The sequence below is a fragment of the Clarias gariepinus genome, chromosome 1 (assembly GCF_024256425.1).
Source record: "Clarias gariepinus isolate MV-2021 ecotype Netherlands chromosome 1, CGAR_prim_01v2, whole genome shotgun sequence".
NCBI lineage: Eukaryota > Metazoa > Chordata > Actinopteri > Siluriformes > Clariidae > Clarias > Clarias gariepinus.
In genome coordinates this window covers 50583997-50605540 of record NC_071100.1, presented here as the reverse complement: position 1 = coordinate 50605540, position 21544 = coordinate 50583997, and the positions used below count along the sequence as shown (strand labels likewise).

The 21544-nt window shown below is 41.7% G+C and overlaps 1 protein-coding gene across 2 annotated transcripts in view; it reads left to right on the top strand.

Moving 5' to 3' along the window:
• The first annotated feature begins 1091 nt into the window (after positions 1-1091).
• The window catches only part of pde4bb (phosphodiesterase 4B, cAMP-specific b), a 30985-nt gene continuing 10532 nt past the window's right edge, over positions 1092-21544 (top strand). Inside the window, exons 1-6 of one of the 2 annotated variants that reach the window (XM_053495596.1) lie at positions 1092-1133; positions 5376-5590; positions 7047-7217; positions 7566-7602; positions 7691-7761; positions 8554-8603. In XM_053495596.1, coding sequence (XP_053351571.1) covers positions 1092-1133; positions 5376-5590; positions 7047-7217; positions 7566-7602; positions 7691-7761; positions 8554-8603 — 586 coding nt within the window. Of the gene's footprint in view, positions 1134-5375; positions 5591-6096; positions 6279-7046; positions 7218-7565; positions 7603-7690; positions 7762-8553; positions 8604-21544 lie in introns of those variants that run through there. The other variant, XM_053495597.1, reaches the window with a different exon arrangement.

Sequence of the window (21544 nt, the reverse complement as noted above, 5' to 3'; positions counted from 1 at the left end):
AACACACTCACGGCTCTGTAAAGTAAATTGCAGGGAGATTGGTTTGTGTTCGACCTCCATCTAGATTGCTTTTAACACACACACACACACACACACACACACACACACACACACACACACTTAGGTTAACCATCAAACACAAGACATGTGACTCGAATCTCATCAACATGCAAATTTCCCCATCAATAGAACAACATGCGGAGAGAAACGTCAGATCGTTCAGAGGACGATTTTACACTCAGGAGTAACACACACCAGTGTGTATCAGCGTGCTCCTGTGTCTGAACACACCACAGCACGGGGGAGAGAGAGAGAGAGAGAGAGAGGTGGGGGGGGGGGGGGATTGAGTGTAAGGAAAAAAGGCAGAAAGCAATTGAGAAAGATAGAAGGAATGAAAAAAGAAAATAATTAAAGAAATAAAGAAACTGAAGCAAAGAAAGGATCATAATTAAAAAAGAAAGAAAAGAGAAACAAAAAGAAAGAAGCATTATTAAAAAAATGAAAAAAAAAGTAAAAAAGATGAAAAAGAAAGAAAACATTGAGGGAAATACAAATAAAAAGAAAAAGGGAGAATAAATGAAATGGGAAAGGAAGAAAAAAAAGTAATGATATAGAGACAGTTGGAAGAAAAAAGAGCAGAAAGAAAAATAGAGAAGATGAAAATAAACTTAGGAGAAATAAACAACAACAGGGGGAAAAGAAGAATGAAATAAGAGGAAGAAGAAATAAGGAAAAGAAAAGATTGATAACGTCAGTCAGAAGGGAAGAGAAAAAGACAGTGAGACAAAGAAAAGACAGCAGAATGAGAGAGAGAGAGAAAAGAACGAAAAAAGAAGGAATTATAAGAAAATATAAACGGATTTGATTCAGAAGGTTTAATGACTCGTTTTGAATCACTGAATCGAGTCGAGTTACTGAGTCGAGTCCCAGCTTGTCTTTGATCTAATCTCAGTGTGTAATACTCGTTATAATGAACCGTAATAAACTCTGTGATGATCTCTCTCTCTCTCTCTCTCTCTCTCTCTCTCTCTGGTGGTGGTGAAGGTCTCATCTACATTCATCACACACTGTCTGAGGAAGAGAGGAGGAGGATGAGGAAGAGTCGGAGCGTGCTAGCAGTCACGCCTGAAGAGGTGAGTGTCAGAGAGACTCGGAATCAGACACTGTGGCTGCTTTACAGCGTCTAAATCACATTACTGCCCTGTTCAGGTACTAACGCCTGGACAAAGGGACAGGAACCCCGCCCAGTGGAGCTATTTATACTGGAGTGTCAGTGATATTAGAGGATTATTATCACCATCGTTAACATCCATGACCATGATCACACTGGACATTAGTAATGTTATAACTAATGATTGATGATTTCAGGAAATAATGAATTAAACACAATGACACTGGACATTAGAGGTGGACAATTGCATTGTAGTTGAATATTCCTGATAGTGGACATTTAGGATGTTATAACATGATTAATAATGGACGTTAGTGTTTAGGACATTTGATCCTGTTGATATTGGATATTAATTAATCTGTCCTTGTTGGATAGGTAGTGATACCGGACACTGGTGTTGGACACGGGAAATATTGAACATTAAAGTCATTAAAGTGCAATTGATAATAGACATGCTGATATGGGACTTCAGAGGTAGACATAATAATATTGGTAAAAAGTAATATTGGACATTACTGGTATTGGACATGAGTGTTTTGGACATCGGTGATATTGGACACCAGAGTTTGGTGGTCGACAATGTCACCTACGTCCAACACTGGTCCAGTGTACTCGATCTCTAGTATTACCAATGACCAGTCCTAATGTCAAACATTATCCATGTCCAATATCACCAGTGTCCAACTCTAATGTCCAGTATCAACAATGTACAATATCACCGGTGTCTAACTTTTATGTCCAATATTACCAATGCCTAGGGTTAGGCACGAGACCAGTGTTGGATGTAGGTGACAATAATGTCCAATATCGAGAATTTCCAATATTAGCAATGTCCAATTCTAATGTCCAGTATCAACAACATTTAATATCACCAGTATGTAGCTTTTATGTCTAATATCAACAATGTCTTATATCACCAGTGTCCAGTTGTAATGTCCAATATCAACAATGCCCAACTCTAAAGTCTAATATCAATAAAGTCCAACACTAATGTCTAATGTCAATAATGTCCAATATCACCAGTGTCCATAATGTCCTATTCTAATGTGCTACCTGTACAACATTCAATATCACTAGTGTCCAACTCTAAAGTCGAATATAAACAATGTCCAGCATTTCCAATGTTTTACATCAACACTAATGTCCAATATCAACCATGTCTGGAACTAATGTCCAATATCTACAAGTGTCCAGTGTTACTAATCCTCAGTATCTCCAAAGAACAACACTAACATCTAATATCAGTAATCTGGATCAATAGAGGTTATTGGCTTTTTTATTTGTTTATGTAAGTAGTAAGGTACACACACACACACACACACACACACACACACAGGTGCATTAACGGTGTATAGAAGAGTAAAGCACGGGCGGACGAGAGTGTGAGACTGTATGAGCAGTGGAACAGACGGAACCCCCTACAGGATCAAGCACAGAGACATGAGGACGGGGACTGACTGCGGTGTCCATCTGTCTCCGTGTTCTGTATCTGCCACGTCAGAGCTGCGTGTGCAGATCAGCTCGAATTACTCATCACTTTCTCACTGTGTTCATGATTAAATAAAGAGAACGCCTAAATAGAGGCGCAGAAGTGTGAGAAATACACGAAAAAGCTTCTGAAGGATCAGTTTATAATACTGATTACTCTCAGAATGCTAATTAATCTGATTAATTAAAACTAATCCTGCGGTAATGACAAGCACAGTTACAGTAACGGTGCGGATGGTGTGTAACTGATCTCGTTGTCTTCCCAGAAAAGTCATTTCTTATACAAATAATAATTTTTAATTATTTTTACGTGAAAACGTAAGACAGGAATATAAGACGTTACATTCACTGAAGTAAACACTGCAGCACTGCTGAAGTCTAATTGAACAGAACGTTTGGAATAGTTCATGAAATCACAGGTTTATGTAAATGTGCACATTTGAATTATCGTTTCCATAGTAACAGCTCCTTCAGAGGGACAAGTACAGCGGCGAGCTATATAAGTTGTGTTTAGCTGTTGCTGTGTAGAAGTTTTCTGTTAGGAGATGCTGACAGTATGTGACATGTGATATGGAAGGAGTCTCCAGTGCCAGAAGTAAAAAAACTGTACCTGTAAAAACAGGACCTGAACTTCTTCCCAGAGGCCGTGGAGCTCCTGCAGCTGCTGATTCCAACAAAAAAATGCTGTTTCTTATCGAGAGGGTGATTATGAGTCTAAGCGCCCTGTAGTGGAGCTGGTCTGCGTCTGTGAACACAGATGTCTGGTCTGTGTTTGTGCTCAGTAACACTAGTGTCTCCTCTGCATCTGTACTCATTAACACAGACGTCTGCTCTGTCTACACTCATTAATATAGACGTCTGCTCTGTCTACACTCCTTACCGTCAATGTCTGCTCTGTTTACGCTTATTAATGCAGACATCTGCTCTGTCTGCACTCACTAATATGGACGTCTGCTTTGTCTACACTTATTAATCCAGACGTCTGCTCTGTCTACACTTATTAATCCAGACGTCTGCTCTGTCTACACTCTTTAATGCGGACGTCTGCTCTGTCTGCACTCATTAATGCAGACGTCTGCTCTGTCTGCACTCATTAATGCAGACGTCTGCTCTGTCTACACTCATTAATGCAGACGTCTGCTCTGTCTACACTCATTAATGCAGACGTCTGCTCTGTCTACACTCATTAATGCAGACGTCTGCTCTGTCTACACTCATTAATCCAGACGTCTGCTCTGTCTACACTCTTTAACGCGGACGTCTGCTGTGTCTACACTCATTACCATCAATGTCTGCTCTGTTTACATTCATAAATACAGACATCTGCTCTGTCTACACTTATTAATGCAAACATCTGCCCTTTCTGTATTATTAATGCAGATGTCTACTCTGTCTGGATTTATTAACACAGGTGTCTGGTCAATGTCTGCACTCATTAACACAAATATCTGTGTCTGCGGTTATTAACACAGATGTCTGCTCTGTGTCTGCGCTCATTAACACAAATATCTGTGTCTGCGCTCATTAACACAGACGTCTGCTCTGTGTCTGCGCTTATTAACACAGACGTCTGCTCTGTGTCTGCGCTCATTAACACAAATATCTTTGTCTGTGTCTGCGTTCATTACCACAGACGTCTGCTATCTATCTGTGCTCTGTGTCTGTGCTCTTTGTCTGACCTCACTGATATCTGTGTCTGCGTATCTGCTCTGTGTCTGCCTCGGCTGAAACTGAGCAGAACACAATCGATCTGTGAGTAGATGAAACAAAGTGGACAACATCAAACAGTGGGAAAACACACACATGCGCACAGAGTACTGGCAGGGGCATTAGTGTGTTATTACTGGACCAATAAGACAGTCTTATAGCCTGACCTCATTTAAAGACATTATTACAAAAACAAAGCAATTTGCCTCCCTCCCTCTCTCTGTCTCTCTCTCTCTCTATTGCTCTGTCTCTTTGTCTCTGTCTCTCTCTGTCTCTGTCTCTCCCCTTAACATTGCAACGTTCGGCTCAGGTTGTTGCAGCAGGGCGCCCTCTAGTGTTAGTGTTATTGGAAAATCACATTGTTGCCAAAGCAATTAGAGAAGGTTGATAAGTAACACCTATCTGCATTTGTAAACATTTATAAACATTATGAAAATATTAAATATAAAAGAAAAACAAAATATTTAAACAACAACAACAACAACAAAAACTCAAAAACTGAACAGAAGTGCAGTTAAATAGTTGTGGTTGGGGATATTCAGGGTGTTTCTCACGCTGTGTCTCGCGCTGTGTCTCACAGTGTCTCATGCTGTGTCTCACGCTGTGTCTCATTGTGCGTCTCACTGTCTCTCAGGCTCTCACACTCTGACACATAATTGGCAGCAAAGGCAGCAGTGGGGCCTTCTCCTTCTCTCTGTCACACACACACACACACACACACACAAACACACACACACACACACACACACACACACACACACACACACACACACACACACACTCTAAGTGGTATGAAAAGATTTTGCGGGATGTTTGTCTGATCATGTAATATTTATCAACATTCCCACGACGTCTTTTTCTAAAACGAACTTTATCACTGATGTTTCTTTAATCTTAGGGAACATTGACGGGATGGAAGTTTCCAGAACAGTGAGTTTTTTTTCACTCTTTGGTTTTGCATCGTTGTACTGTAATGCATGTATGTGTGTGTGTGTGTGTGTGTGTGCAGGAGAGCAGGGAGCCCCCGGTATATGCCGGTGCCACTCTCGGTTCTGAGCTGCGTCGCTGCTGCCGCCGCCACTCGGGGACGGCCACCTTATCGACGCTGTCATGGCAACACATGGAGAGGACGCGGAGTCCCCAGGAGGACCTGATGAGCCGCCCGACCTCGCTGCCCTTCATCGACCCGCCACGCATAGACATCACACCCGTACCACCTGATGGGTGAGAGCTCACACACACACACACACACACACACACACACATACACATGATGAGCACCATGGATTCCGTTCCAGTGGAGCGTTTGTACTCACTATCACCATCATCTGGAGAACCTTCTGGTACAGAAATTACATCATGGTTACCCCTAGATTATTATAGTTATTTGCTCCACCTACTCTTTCCTCTTTTGTGATGTCATAAAAAATCAGCGTTTAAAGGTGAGTAGCCATGTGAGAAGAACAAGACAAGAAGTCTCGCACGGGATTTTAGCTTTAGTGATCCAATGTCTTCAGTGTCCTCAGCCTGAGCGATTTGGGAAACTCAGTGAGAAGGAGGAGGGAGTTTGAGGCAGAGGGCCGGGGAAGGAGGGAAGAGGGCAAGAGAGCAGAGATAAAGGACAGAGCTGGACAGAAAGGGAAAGACGAGGATGTTCCACTTCGCCTAGTCGTCTCCCTCGTTCGGGACGGCGATCCAGTCCGTCAGCTCTCGTGGTGGATTCTATCGTCAGACTCCCCCAAGCCATGGACTCGAGTCAGGAGTCAGATGAGAGCTCCAGGAGGCAGAAGGTGCAGATCAGCTCGGGCGCGGGAAACGAGGACATGCCGGCGCCGAGCGCCTTCAGGAGGACAGCGGTGAAAAAAGTGCTCCGTCAGAGGCGTCGCTTCACCGTGGCCTTTTCTCACAGCTGGTAAGAGGGATGTGTGTGTGTGTGTGTACATATATAAGGGTGCCAATACTTTAACTTCCCGGGAAAATTACCGTGAGTGTGGCTGTAAAGATGTTCATGAAGCAGCAGCTGGTGATTATCACTCCGTACGATTATGACACGTGAACCCGGAGGTTGTGAAACACGAGTCAGCGCTGTGTTGTTCGGGGTCGATCCGGGGCGGGGCGCAGCTCCGGTCACCCGCTCTCTGGAGACGGGATTCAAACTGCCAGTTACAATGACTGAGCGGTTTCTGGAGTCACTATAGCCTGGTGGTACCACACACACACACACACACACACACACACACACAGAGTAAAGAATATTTATAAGTGTCAAATATGTGGGAGGACGAGGAGGAGGCCATGTTGCTCAACACTTGAACTGTGTCATGGTGTGTGTGTGTGTGTGTGTGTGTGTGTGTGTGTGTGTTGCACCTTTAACCCACATCCTGACACATAACATTATGGTTCCTTTCTAAATCCTTAGTCAAGAAACACATTTGACCCCTGAACCCGTGTGTGTGTGTGTGTGTGTGTGTGTGTGAATCTGAATCTGAGGAAATAACTCAAACACGCCATGGGTTTTGGGCTTGGCTCAATCTGTGCCACCTGTCAATCACAGCAGTATTGGCCAATAGGAACATGTATGTAGAAGAGGGCGGATAGCGCTTTGGCTTCATTTTTTAATAGAACATATGGGATAATAGTGTCTGTGTGTGTGTGTGTGTGTGTGTGTGTGTGTGTGTAGTTTAGAGGTGGAGAACGGTCCATGCAGTCCTGTGGAGCTTCAGGTTTCTCCCGGTTCTGCTTTGCTCCTTCCTCACGGTCAGCGCCGAGAGTCGTTCCTGTACCGCTCCGACAGCGACTACGAACTCTCGCCCAAATCCACCTCGCGCAACTCCTCTATCGTGGGAGAACCGTGAGTACCAGTGTCGGAGACACCTGTCTGTCTGCGTCTGTCTGTCTGTCTGTCTGTCTGTGTCTATCACTTCATTGTCTATCCCTCTGCCTCTGTGTATCTGTCGCTATTCGTCTGTCTCTATTGTCCCTGCTCATCTCCACCCGTCTCCATTAACTTATTTAAGTCTAGCCTGCTTGTCTCTCAGTCCATCTGTCTATAGCTTTTATCTGTCTGTCTGTCTTCCTGTCTATCCCTGATCCAATCTTTTTATCTGTTTATACATCGTCTTACCGTCTTGACTTTATAAATAGTTTGTTTTTATGTGTGTGTGTGTGTGTGTGTGTGTATAAATTTTTTCTTTCTCAGACACAGTGAAGATCTCATCGTCACACCGTTCGCTCAGGTAAACACATCACAGCTCTGTGTGTGTGTGTGTGTGTGTGTGTGTGTGTGTGGGCGAGAGGTACCTAATCTTTATTTCTGTCCCACAGGTCCTCGCCAGTCTTCGTACAGTCAGGAGTAACTTCAGCGTTTTGACCAACGTGCCTGCACCTTCCAGCAGGTACGTTCTTCCTCTGAAATAGTGCAGTGAGGGGAAAACAATGTGTCCACCAGAGGGCGCACTCGGCTAAGTGTTTGAAGCTTAACGACTCAAATCAAACACACTTTTAGAGAAGACAGCTGAAGCTGAAACCTCATTGGTCAGTGAGTTTTATATGAAGTCTAGACGTTTATGTTAATTTTTAAACAGTGAAACACGAACAGAAATGTATTTAGTAAAATCTGATTTCATGTTTCAATTGATTGGGTTTCAAAAGGCTGTTGAAATTACTTCATGATAAGATCCGCTGTCAATCAAACCCAAAACCTGTCAGGATTAACAGTAAGCCCTGGTTTATGGAGGAGCAGTGGGCCGAGTCAAAATGTTTAGAAAGTTGAAATTTCTCAAAAGCTACAAGCTGTCCGAGTCGTAAATGTTAGCGTGCACCAAGCTTTGTGTGTTTAGCGGTATCCAAAGCAAACCTATTTTGTTTTATTGATCTATTTTAAATTAAATGGTAGCACTAGCGTGCACGATGTAACAGGTGCTAATGATCAGAAGAATCTGAGGGTGTGTGAACTGTGTATGAATGAAATCTAACGAAGTCAACCTCTTTAGCTAGCAATGGTAGAAAATTCAATAAAGCTAGCGGAGTAAAAGTATGCTAGTTATAGAATTAGCAAGACATGAACACAGAAGAAGGTTAGCCAGCTAACTAGATTTTGCAGTAAATATGTGTTTTTAATTTGTTATCGTTGTTATTAAATGTTATTTTATTATATAATTATTTTCTGTGTTGTATTTTATTTCTAGGAGATCTCCAGTTAGCATGCAGCCTCCGATAAACAGGGCCTCGCTATCAGGTAAAAGGCTGCTACGCTACACTGACTTTCTCTTAAACATGTGAGGATTTAGAAGGAGGGTTTAAAAAAAATATATTTTTTATTCACTATTTATACTAGCCATCCGTACTGCCATGAGCTGTTACATTCGGGTGGTTATTTGTTCTTACAGACGTAAAGACCAGATAAAAAGCTGAATTAAGTGATAAAATCTTTTTTACAAACAAAATATTTAAATGAGTGTGTAGTGGAAAAAACAGTAAAGTTAGCTAATTATCTGTAGCGTAAAGGAGACTGAGCTTAGCGTAAAGTTTAAACGGCGTTAAAAAATCGTGATTTGGGTCACATCTTACCATGCAACCGGACTAACAATTTGCATAAAATTACATGAAATCTGTGGGCGGGGCTAGACATGAGGTCAGTAAGTGATGTCACTACAGGGACCAGTTGATTGCAGGACTGGTTATCTAAGCAGGACTTGCTCAGATAACCAGCTAATTAACAGAGGTGATGTTGGCCATGAGATAGTTGTCATGGCGACGGTTCATTTGTTTTATTGCTGAAATTAATGTGAATATCGAAACCGATCGATCTGCAATCCCCATCACGTGGACCTGTGAGAAATGCACGCTAGTTTGCTCACATTTAGCTAGCCTTAGGCTAAACGGGGGTGTTTATATTTTCACATCATTTGCATGATGCATAACAGTTAGGGGCCCCGGACTAGGCATTAACGAGGGATGCAAACAGTTTCTCATCATTTGTCAGAGTGTGTGTACGTGTGTGTGATGTCACTCAGCAGACCACAACATAAAGCAGTGTGTGAGTGAATGTGTGTGTGTGTGTGTGTGTGTGATGCCACACAGCAGCCCACAAGGTAAATCAGTAATGTGTGTGTTAGCCCAGGTGGAGGTGGCTGCTGGAGAATCATGCAGGCTGAGAGTTGAGTTCAGTTGAGGGGAGTGAAGGATTGTGGGATGTTTTGCTTCCTGTTTTGCGGGTCATTGACGTCAGCCGCCGCCCCTCAGCTGGCTCACTTCCTGTGTAGTGTGAATGGTCGTTTCTCATGGAGGAAAACACACACACACGCACACACAATTGTGCGTCAAAAACTCTGGAGGAGTGTGTAAGCCCACCTCAGGTGCACTGATGAAGAGTTTACAGTGTGTGTGTGTGTGTGTGTGTGTGTGTGAGAAAGAGAGAGAGACACAAGGAGATTTAGCTGCTGTTTGAGTTGGCCTACGTCCCAAACAAAGCTTATTTTGCTTTTACAGAGTCCACACGGACCTTCACACACACACATGCACGCACACACACACTCACACTCACACATGCACGCACACACTTTAAATATCTGGAGACTTTGTACTGTATATTCCTTGTTTAAAGTTTGTAGCTTATAGTTTTGTGATGTTATAATTGTTTGCATTTGCAGCAGTAATTAATCAGAGTGTTGAAGTATTTTACGGTAGCCCTGCTACTACACAGTTTACTGTAATTCTGTAAGTTGCACCATAAGGGAATTTAACGGTATTTCAGGTATTTATTTGAAGCTATTTGAGGGTCAGTAATAACATACTAATTAAAGTTATTTGTTCGTGTCATATTGTTGTTACAGAAGCAAATAATTCCAGGCTGGATATAAAGTTTCAGAGGTTTTAGCATTTGAAAGCTCTTATGTAGAAGAGTGAATGTAGCTTATGCGAGGATTATGATAAATTTTTATAAACTAATGCAGTTTATGAGTGAAACAATATCAGTGGCAAAGTCGTACGGCATGTAATCATGTGATGTTTAGTTAAGCCCAAGCTTAACATTTCCTGTTTTCTTTTCTTTTATTATTATTATTTCATTTCCACAGCAGTGATTCAGATCATTCTCATGCGGAAACATTTGTGAATAATCCAATTACACATTGCTTCTTCTTCTTTTTTTTTTGTATTCCAAAATTGGGTTGATCTGATCGTGTTGTTTTGTTTCCTCATGCTTTCTTTTGTTTAAATATTACAATATTATAACAATCAAAAGGACTGTTCAGCAGTGTTGCGTATGTTCAGTAAATATACACTTGGTGGCTCAGGTCGCTCCTCTGACCTCTGGCATCAGTAAGGCATTTTTCACCCAGAGAACTGCCCTTTGCATATTGTCTCTTGTTCACACCGTCCTTTATAAACCCTGATGGTTGTGTGTGAAAATCCCAGTTGATCAGTAGTTTGGGAAACACTCAGACAAGCCAGTCTGGCACCACAAAGCATGCCAAGTCGTTTATCAGCTTTTCTTCTCCATTCTGATGCTTGGTTTGAATTTAAGCAGAACGTTTTGAATATTTTTAAAGACATAAGTGTTTGCACAGGTTTTTAAACCGTGTCTTTCTTTCCGCTATCTGGGATGAAGTGTAAAAGGGTGAACGTTGACATTTTTAAATGGATTATTTCTTCACACACACACACACACACACACACACACACACACACACACACACACACACACACGTACAGTATAAGAATTGAGACATACAGAAACTTTACTGGAAAAATTCCATGTACAATTTTTCCTAAGACATAATTAGTGTTTTGATTAGTGAGGTGTGAGACACACACAGGTGAGCCGACTGACTTAATTGACTTGTTTACTAAAGTGATCTTCATTAATCACTACCTAGGTATCTGGGTAAATTATCCAGAAGTGGGAATTAAGCGGTCTGACAGGTTCACACAGACGTCACACAGAAACCTTTCTTTCTCTCTCTCTCCCACACACACACACACACACACACACACACACACATGCACACACATGTTCAAACCACAGGAAAACAATCACCTCAAAATTCACATCAAAACATCACATTAGCATTAGTGAAAAACTGACTGTTTAGCATATATTAGCTTCCATTTAACCTTAAAAATACATATAATCTTAGCAATCTTTAAAATCAATTGACATCAGAATTGACATTCATATTAGCCACCTATATAAACACATTGTCCATAAACATAGCTTTAAAATCCCTGTCAGAAATCTACCTCAGATTCAGCTCACGACATCCCTGTTACATTAGCATCCCTTTTACATTAGCATCCCTGTTACATTAGCTCACATCCGCTAGCAACGAGTGTTTATAAATCATTTCAGAATTCCTGTCAGGTTAGCATCTGTTAGTTATCAGTGAGTATTATAAAGGTTGAAGTCCACATGCTCTCAGAGATTACATTAGTGAACTAACTAGCTTTAGTCATTAATAAATAAATAAATAAATAAATCATGTCAGTTAGCTCTATATAGGCTATCTATAGAATTTTAAAAGATAATATGAAAAAAGTTACCTCAGGTGTCACGTCAGGGGGGATAATTAGCTCATATTAGCCAGCTGTCTTGCACCATCTCAAACTATCTCAGATTAGCTAGTGATAAACATTATAAATATTTTCAGAATTCCTGTCAGATTAGCTCATGTTAGCCAGATTTAAGCTGACTAGTATCCGCAAAGAAATCTGGTCAAATTAACATGTTAGCGAGCAGCTAACATGTAAGGAATATAAACACTGCAAGCAAAATCCTGTCTGATTAGCTCACATCAGCTAGCAGTGAACACGTATTAGTATGATATTTAAATAAATCCTGTCAGATTTATCAGTGATGCTAATAATAGTGTTAGCAATGACGAAATCCTGTGAGGTTAGCTTAAACTAGCTAGCCAGCATCATGTAGATAGGAATATGATCGTACTCGTATAATCGTAATTATAAATATAACTTAAAATGCTCTGAGAGGTTAGCTTAGAATAATTAGAAAAACTATTTAGTTAACATTAGCAGTAAAAATTTGAAGTAGTTTAAAGTATGTTATAAAGCGCTTGCTAATGCTAGGCTTTAACTTTAAATCATTTTTTCAGTAATTAATGTTTACACGGGTATTTAAACCCTCCCCTTCCTTGTATAGTATTATTTATAGGGATGGGACTAGCGACGACCTGTTATGATATCATCACAATACTTCTTTTGCAATTCTGTAATACCCTAGTTCGATATTTAAATTTAGCATAGTGTAGGTGGCGTAGTGGTTAGCACATAGTGGTATCGCCTCACACCTCCAGGGTCTGGGATCGATTCCTCTGGGTACTCCAGTTTCCTCCCACAGTACAAAGACATGCAGATAAGGCTAAATGGTGTTCGGAAATAGGCCACAGTGTGTGAATAAAAGTGTGTATGTGTGTGTGTGTGTGTGTGAATAAAAGTGTGTGTGTGTGTGTGTGTGTGTGTGTGTGTGTGTGTGCCCATACACACACACACACACACACACACCGATATGCATAAGTAGACCTATTACTAAAGAATTAGGCCATGCAGGAACCTTACTGGAAGAATTCCATCTACACATTGTCCTCAGGCTAATTAGTGTTTTGATCAGAAAGGTGTGAGACACACAGGGAAGGTGGTTGAACCTGTTTACTAAAGTGTTCTTCATTAATAAACTGACATCGCACTCATTACACTATCCAGGTATCTGGTTCAATTATTGAGAAGTGGGAATTTAGCGGTCTGACAGGTTCACACAGACGTCAGACACAATCCTTTCTCTCTTTCTCTCTTTCTCACACAGACACACACACACACACACACACACACGCTCACGTGAGGTATGTGCAAGTTCAAAACATATTAGCTTATGTCAGGAAAAAATATCACCTCTGAGTTCACATCAAACATCAAATTGACATTAGTGAAAAACTTCTAAACTTTTAAGCACATACACACTCAGATGTCACATTAGAAAACCAGCTAGTATTACCAATAAATAAATCAATAAATCTGTTAATTAATCAATCATGTCAAATTATCTCAAATTGATTAGCAGCCATTCAGAATTCCCGCTGTATCTGCAAAGATTAGCCAACTGCCTAGTGTTAGTACATATAAATAAAATGTATATTTATTGTATACAAGTTATTTATTGTATAGTGATGTATAAGCTGGCAGCACGGTGACATAGTGGTTAGTGTGTGATTGCTGAGTGAATGTAGACTGGAGGTCCCAGTCATAAAATGGGAATAAATACAATGACCATCACGGTCCCTAGTTGGACTACAGAGGTTCCTGGGAGGACGGATGGATGTATAAGGTACAAGAACAATGTGTGGTACTGAATATAGTATCGCACAGGTCTTTTACAGCTGGTCATATAGTAGCTGAGATAAACACTCACTTTATAAACACTTTATACACATTACCGCTCAAAAGTTTGGCATCACTTAGAAATTCTGTTGTTTTCCAAGGAAACACCCATGAAATTAGTGTGAATAGAAAATATAGCAAAAGAACAAGACATGACACCATCAGAATTAAAAATAATGATTTTAATGGAAACGATGAATGTGTTCTTTAAATTTTGTCTTCATAAAAGAAAACACCTTTTGCAGCAGTTCCAGCTTGCAGACATTTTGTCTATCAATTCTTCACTATAGCTAGCTGGTGGAGTAGCATTAGCAGCGAGAATGTTTATGCACATGGGTTTTGCCTGTTAAATTATCTCTAATTAACTAACAATTAATTTGTCTGTATGTATAGTATGAACACTGATGAGAAAACAACCTTCCTGTTTCTGGACACGAAGCCACGCCTACAGTACGTCCCATATACGGTCTTGTCAGTCAGTCTTATTTCCAAATATGGAGCGAAAGATGAACGTGATTCTGTATATGGAGCGAAAAATGCTTTTGTGTGCACAGGACGATGGACCGGTTTTCCATTCATTAGCACTCATTTACCGTCTTTATTATCATGTTCAGGGTTACACAGGGAGTGTGTGTGTGTGTGTGTGTTAGTCAGGAACGTGGCACTGTGGTAGCATTTCAGACAGAATCAGTTTACATTAAATAAAGTCTCAATAATTAGACATTTGATAAATTTAAGCTCGCAGTACGCAAACTGTCAGGTCATTATTCTAGCTTTACAATTTGCATTTTCTCCAGAACAGCAGTTATAAATGTTTCTTAATGTTGACATCGAGGCAAGAAAAATTTAAGATAAAGAAGCACAACGTGGCTGGGTGTATCTGGCTTATTTTGCATGTTGGTATGAATTCATTTTCTCACTCCAACCCAATCACACCAGACCACTCAGATGGTCCCGAACCGGTTGTTTTGGTCCGAGTGTGACGATGGCCGGGTTTTCAATTGATCAAAGAAAGACGAAATCACACCAGAGGTCTAATGAAAGAGTGTTTGATGTGAAAGCATGCTAAATCTTTCCTGGATTTCTGCTTTAAGGCTTTTCTGGACTCGCTTAAAGTTTGCATTTTGTTGAAAGCTCGACCTCAACACTGGAACGAATACCAGTTAAAAAATTTGGCGCCCGAACCCGTCCCTCCTCTGATCTCTGTCCGTTGACTGGGCCGGCGATTTTGGCTCATTTTCATGCAGTGTGCAAAAAATAAAAAAATAAAAATAAATAAATAAATAAATCTGGAGGCATTCTTAAGTGAATGAGATGAAATTCAGTTTTTGCATTTCTCAGACTTTCCATTTACATCAGCTCAGAAACAGCGCGCTGGCACCGGGCTCTGCCGTTCACCGGAGTCCGATTCTATGAACTAAATGTACGGAATTAAATACAGTGTTCATAAAAAGGGCATGACACCATGTACTTTTCTTTCCAAAGATGGCATGAGGAACATTCTGGCCTTAAATAAAGCAATCACCGGGAACACTTAGCTGCTTTCAGACCATCTAATTAATTAAACAAAACAGATTCACTTTGCAAGAATGTCGCAACCTTTTATGGACTGGAGCTCAGTGCGCTTGAGGTCATGTGCAAGATGGTTGTGAGTTTAAATCCTGACACTTTCGAGCACGGATACGAATAACACCAAGGTCTTTGGATTTGTACGGAAGGAGCAAAGTGAATAGGTTTTTACACAAGTCCAACCTTGATTATAATGGACCATATAGCTATACGCTATATTCCTCCTAGCAGGATGTATAAGCTTCTGAGTTGCAATTCCGGAGCTTTATAATGTGCATAAAAATGTTTTAATGCAAAATACAGACCTTTAATGTTAGCTAACAATCAGCTATCTCATCTTAGCCTGAGTAAATATGCAATCATTTTAAAATGTGCATATTTGCTTTTAAGGTGTTTTTTCTTAATTGTAACATTAAGTGAAAGGAGTCTCCAGTGTCAGCACTTTGTAACACTCATAGGTAAAGTTGTAATTTGTAAAGTTTTCCAACATCTTTAGGAATTCATTGAAAAGAAATAAAAATACCCTGATGATGTCGTTCTTCAATTAAATAAATTAATCGATGGAAACCAGATCTCCTCCTGGTTTCTGAAGCCTCAGTGGTGCAGGAGTTGTAGCCCGAGTCTCAAAGGTGTCGCACCCCACCCAGTATGTGAGTTATGTGTTTGACGTCAGCAGAGCTGTAAAAACCGACTTTCTCTAAAGTAATCCGAGGCCAGGAGCGCTGCGTGGTGCTGTGAGACAGAGCGAAGGAATGAAGCTGAGAGCGGGAGAGAGAGAGAGAGAGAAGAAAAACAGAGCCAAGGGTGTGGATACACCGTTGTTTACACTAGACCTGCATGATTAGATGTTATTATGTTGAAAAAAAAAAAACAAGATCAACAAGGCCAAAGCAAGAACAACATTGCAGATCGAATGACAAATGTCAGGGCTGGCGGTGCAGGATGTGGTGGCTTGCAATTGTTTGCGAGGAATGCAGCATATTTTACCTTCCAGGAAAAGGTGGCTTAGTGGTTTATAACCAATGATATTTTATGACCTTTTACACACATATATCTCACCTTTATACTTCCTCATACACACACAGTCAGGAAGCATCCAGCGCTTAAAAGCAATGAGGAATTGTTTAGCATTGCACAAATAAAATGTGCTAAACTGAAATTAAAGCTAATGCAGGCTGATTCGCTTTAGAGTGCAAGCTCGGTTCTGCAGATCACAGGAGACACCAACTAGCATTGCACAAATGAGAAAAAACTAGCAATGCAAATCAGAAATTTTGCCAAAGTACTAAAAAAGCATTAATAATAATCATGAATGAAAGCTAGTTCTAGTTAGCAGAAGAAATGTTAATGCGTGAACACAGTGCTAACGATCCAGTAACTGAATCATGCAACTGTGATACAGGAGATACACTTGTTACCAGTCCGAGGGCCAGTAACCATTGCACACATGACACACTGTATGCTAAGTTTATTATAAAAGTGTTCACTGTTATGTTCATGAAATTCTGCAAAACAGGAATAAAAACTTTTTGGACATGTAGCTTAAATCTAAAGTAGCTAATTTGCACAAGGAAAAAAGATTTAGTAATGTTATGCTTAACGAAGCATTAATGAATGTAGTGTAGTCTTGCTAATCATAAGTAAAAAGCAGTAGCGAGCATTACATGTGTATAAAATCCTAAACAACAAAAAGCCAAAAATACAGAAATGTTCCAAAGAAGGATTTTATGTCCTGGGCCAGGATTACGCAAATTGATCATCTTTTCCTTATCTGTTTTATTTGTTGTTGTTTTTTTGCTAGCTTTTTTAAATCTCATTTGCTAGCACCATTTACATTTACAACTTTCTTTATTCATAGCACTCAACTTTAAGTTTTATCTAAAACATAGTTCGTACCAGTAGTATGGACGTAAAGGTTAGAGGGTTAAATGTACGCCGTGGGCATTTTTCCGAGGTATCTGGGGGCGCTGGTGAGACGGTGCCGGATCACTAACTGTCCTCTAGTTCACCCGGGTCGAACGTTGCGCTGTGGGGAATATATGGCCTTTCCCCTACATATCAGCTGAAGTGTGACGTTAAAGCCACTCAACATGAATTCAGCGTTCCGTCATTTGTTTCATCAGGAATTTATCCTGAAACTTCAGCTTAGCACCGAACCCTGAGGTACCACACGACCCTCACACCACCCTATAACAAACTAATGCACTTTACTGCACACCGCACTAGTGTGTACAGGCTGCAGGGACGTGAAGGAGAAACCTAGAACGCTCTGGTTGGGTCAGTTGGGGGCTCATGCAGATCCGATGCACAATATCTCTCTCTACACTCAGACCTCACGTCCTACTATATTCAGATTATTATACAGTGCCCTGTAAAAGTATTCATACCCCTTGAACTTTTACACATTTTGTAGTCACGTTACAACTCACTCACTCTCACTCATCTTCTATACCACTTTATCCTGTATGTGCCTGCACTACAATCCTGTATTCAGGGTTTCAGGGACTTGGAGCCTATCCCAGGAGGCTTAGGGCATGAGGCAGGGTACACCCTGGGCAGGGTGCCAATCCAGTACATAGCATACACTACAGGCATTTGGGGAATGCCAATTAGCCTAACCTGCATATCTTTGGACTGTGGGAGGTACCTGGAGTACCCGGTGGAAACCCACCAAGCACGGGGAGAACATGCAAACTCCATGCACGGGAATCAAAGCCAGACCCTGGAGGTGCAAGGCGACAGTGCTAACCACTACTCCACCGTACTGCCCCATGTTACAACCACAAACGTACCACAAAAATAGTTTTTTTTTTTTTTTTACAAATAAATATCTGAAAAGTGTTTTAATTAGTTTTCAGAGCCCTGTACCTATCCCCCCCCCCCCCCCCCCCCCCCGCCCCATGTGCTAAACAGGAATATTAGCATTTACAAAATTAAATGCTAAACCCAGTTCCGCCAATCATGTAAGACAGCTGGTAGTTAGCACAGCGTAAATCAAGAGTGAACTTTAACAGAGTCCAGTATGACACACGTCCGAATTGGAGACTGACTAGTGGCATGATGCGACTGAGGAAAACAAATCAGGAGTGGTGGGCAGTAGGGCTGTTCTAAGAAAAAAAAAATGCTAGTCTTGCTAATCATGAATGGAATCACCTCAGCTGGAATCATCTAGAAGCAAGGGAACATACAAAGCAAAACAAAAAATGATCATCTGTGGTGGAGACTCCGCTATTATATGCTACTAGCTATAGTAGGTATGCATCGGTCACAGTTAAAGAGTTTGTAGAAATAGTAAAAAGGTTCAAGCTAAAAATTATCTGATGAAATTTGTAAGTTTATTACAAATCTGGCTGGACAGACACACAGACATACAGACAGAACATTTTCTGAGACTGGCTTCTGGTCCTCCAGTGTATGAAACGTAAAGACATCATTTAAAGGGCGAGTTCTGACCGATGTACTGTACAGACAAAACCTTTCTTTTATGTATATAGATGTTTTATTGGCTGCAATAAGAACCTGGATTCATCAGAATCATACATTTGTCCCTTGGTTTTACAAGGATCCCTTTTGTGATGCTTTATGTCCTACTCCTATTACAATGAGACTTGACAATATGAATAAATCAGGATTCTGGCCCTGTCTGGGTTCGGTACAGTCACTCAGATTACACACTGACTTTACTGGACAGATTTCCTCATCCCTCTCCTGAAGTTCATCGCAGCCCGCGCCACCGCCAGCACTCCCTCCGCCCCCAGCCCCCGCGGATTTCTGGGCTCATCGCAGCCTCATCAGAGAGTTCCACGCTTTTGATGAGATGCTTCAAAAGGTATCCGCTGGCAGAAAGCTGCTCTGACATGACACGCCACTGGCAGCCAGGATCAAACAGCTGTAGTGCGTTTAAGGCTCAGAGACTCGCGTTCGGCTGGAGCTGCGGCTTCTTTGGTGCCTTTAACTAGCGGGATTGGAAAAATTTTGGCTCGTGCCTCAGGACGGCGAGCGGACAGAGGTGCAGTGTGAAGCGGGACGGGGGGAGGGGAGGGGTGGGGTTCTCTGGAGCAGCGAGGATGGTTCACAAAGCCGGTTTTGTGGCTCGGGAAGGATGCTGGGAAACTCCTCTCTGTGCGCTTTGGTGGAGCTGGACAGGCTCCCAGACGCTGACGTGAAAACCGAGCTGTGTACGAGACGACGTCTGGAAACATTTCATTAATTGTGATTGTATGTATTAATCAGCATTATGTTTTTAAGCTTCTGGGTTTTTTTTTTCTTAAATGTTTGCGTATGAACTTAGCTCATGCACACAACTCACTTATGTCAGTCGTGGGGCGATCGAGTCAAACCAGGACTTTTTAACAATTCTTTGGGTAAAAATCCCCTTTATTTCTCTATATAATCCCCTGATACACTATTGCACTTATCCCAGTGTTTCACTAGAGTTTGGACACCATCAAGGTAAAAGGTTTTCTGAGTCCGCACTTCTTATCTGAAACCCTGGCCTCCCAGGAAATCCTTTAATGGCCAAAACATGTGGTAGCTTCACGACTATACAGGGGACGTGGCAATAAATGTCCAGCTGAGTTCCTGTAACGTGCAAGTGGTGCTGGTAAATGATTGTGTGTTCAGTGCCCACAGACAGATGCATCTCTTCCGCAAGTCGATTTCCAAGGATCAGGCGTTCCACTCACTGAAGGTTCATGGTAACGACCTCAGTGTGCTCCACAGCTTTTTAAAAAATGTTTTACTGCGGCTAAGCGTCTCATTACCGTACCATGCTTGAAGTCTGACCCTTGACCTGCAGGTTGTTTCCACTATATCTGGTTTGTTTTCACAATAGACAATGAGATTAAAGTTAAAACCTCGCACAGACCACAGCGTAGCAATTAGCTCCACCATCTTGAATTTCTCGTGACAACCCCGGTCTCGTGTCGGTCTGTAAATTTGCCTCTAATCCCAAACGATCCCTTGTGCTGCTCGTTTCCGGTCTGATTTATTACACATTTGGTTTGAGCGGCGCTGCAGCCCCCACATTACCCCCACGCTTACACTCCCGCGGTGGTGACATACTGACGGCGGTATTCCTGTGTATCCACGCCAGGTTTCAGATACACAAACACACACACACATGGCTTTAAATGGGCTGCACATGTGGAACGTTATTCATCGTCTGTACTGCTGAGCGTAGCGCTCGTGGACGTCAGTGCGTTTAATCGAAACCTTCCCTCTCTTCCATTTTATAGTTCGTCTGAACTCCACATCTGGAGACTGGAATCGTAGCGCTGTAATTATACATGGCACGTCATTAGGGTCCAAACTGTAATCAGTGTCCTCTACATATATAGGAATATTACCTGTTTTTTTGGTGCCTGAAGAGCGTCATAGTTCTGGGTTGAGTTTGATTTCATTATTATTATAATCTTTATTTAATGCGTCCCATTCCATTCACAATGATCTATTTTGGTGATGGACATGGTGTGTGTGTGTGCGTGTGTGTGTGAGTGTGTGTGTGTGTGTATGTGTGTGTGAACAGGAGGATCAGAGCGACTCGACACTCCAGCACAAGGTCAACAAGGCTCGGAGCGACCTTATCACATCAAATGTTGCGTCAATACGCGTGACGTGTAACATACCATAGGAAGCGAGGGCTATGCTGTAAGAGCTTCTCCTAAATCTTTGTTAGCTTTAAGGACAGGAAGTGGGTTGTATTTGCCCGTGCTGCCCCTGAAGGCCAAGCCAGACGAGGGGGTAAAGTTTACATCTCGGGTTCAGGCTCATGTAAACCAACCACAGCGTGGGCTCTGATTACAGCGCTGCCACTCGTTATTACTCTCGGGCGGATCAAAGAGACGGGGAGAGTCACGAAAGCTCATATGCCAACCGATCTCTCAGCGTTAACCCCGCTTGACTGAGGACTGAAGGCTGCAGGGGATCGCTGGGCTTTAGAAGGAGAAAATATAATGGAGCTGTTTGTTCGTAACGCTCAGCAGTAGGCATGGAGGGAGAAGGGTGTGGCTTTTAATCCAGAGAAGTGGAGAAGCACGGTGGTGGTGGTGGGGGGGGAGGGGTGCAGGTGGGGGTGTTATGAAAGGAAAAAACAACAGTTTTGAGAAACATGAGAGAGTGTGTAAGAGTCTGGTAACGGGAAAGTGACGAAATCAGTGTAAAATCTTACAAAACAGAACACACTCTGGTAATAAAAACTCATTGCTTTTACAAATCTGC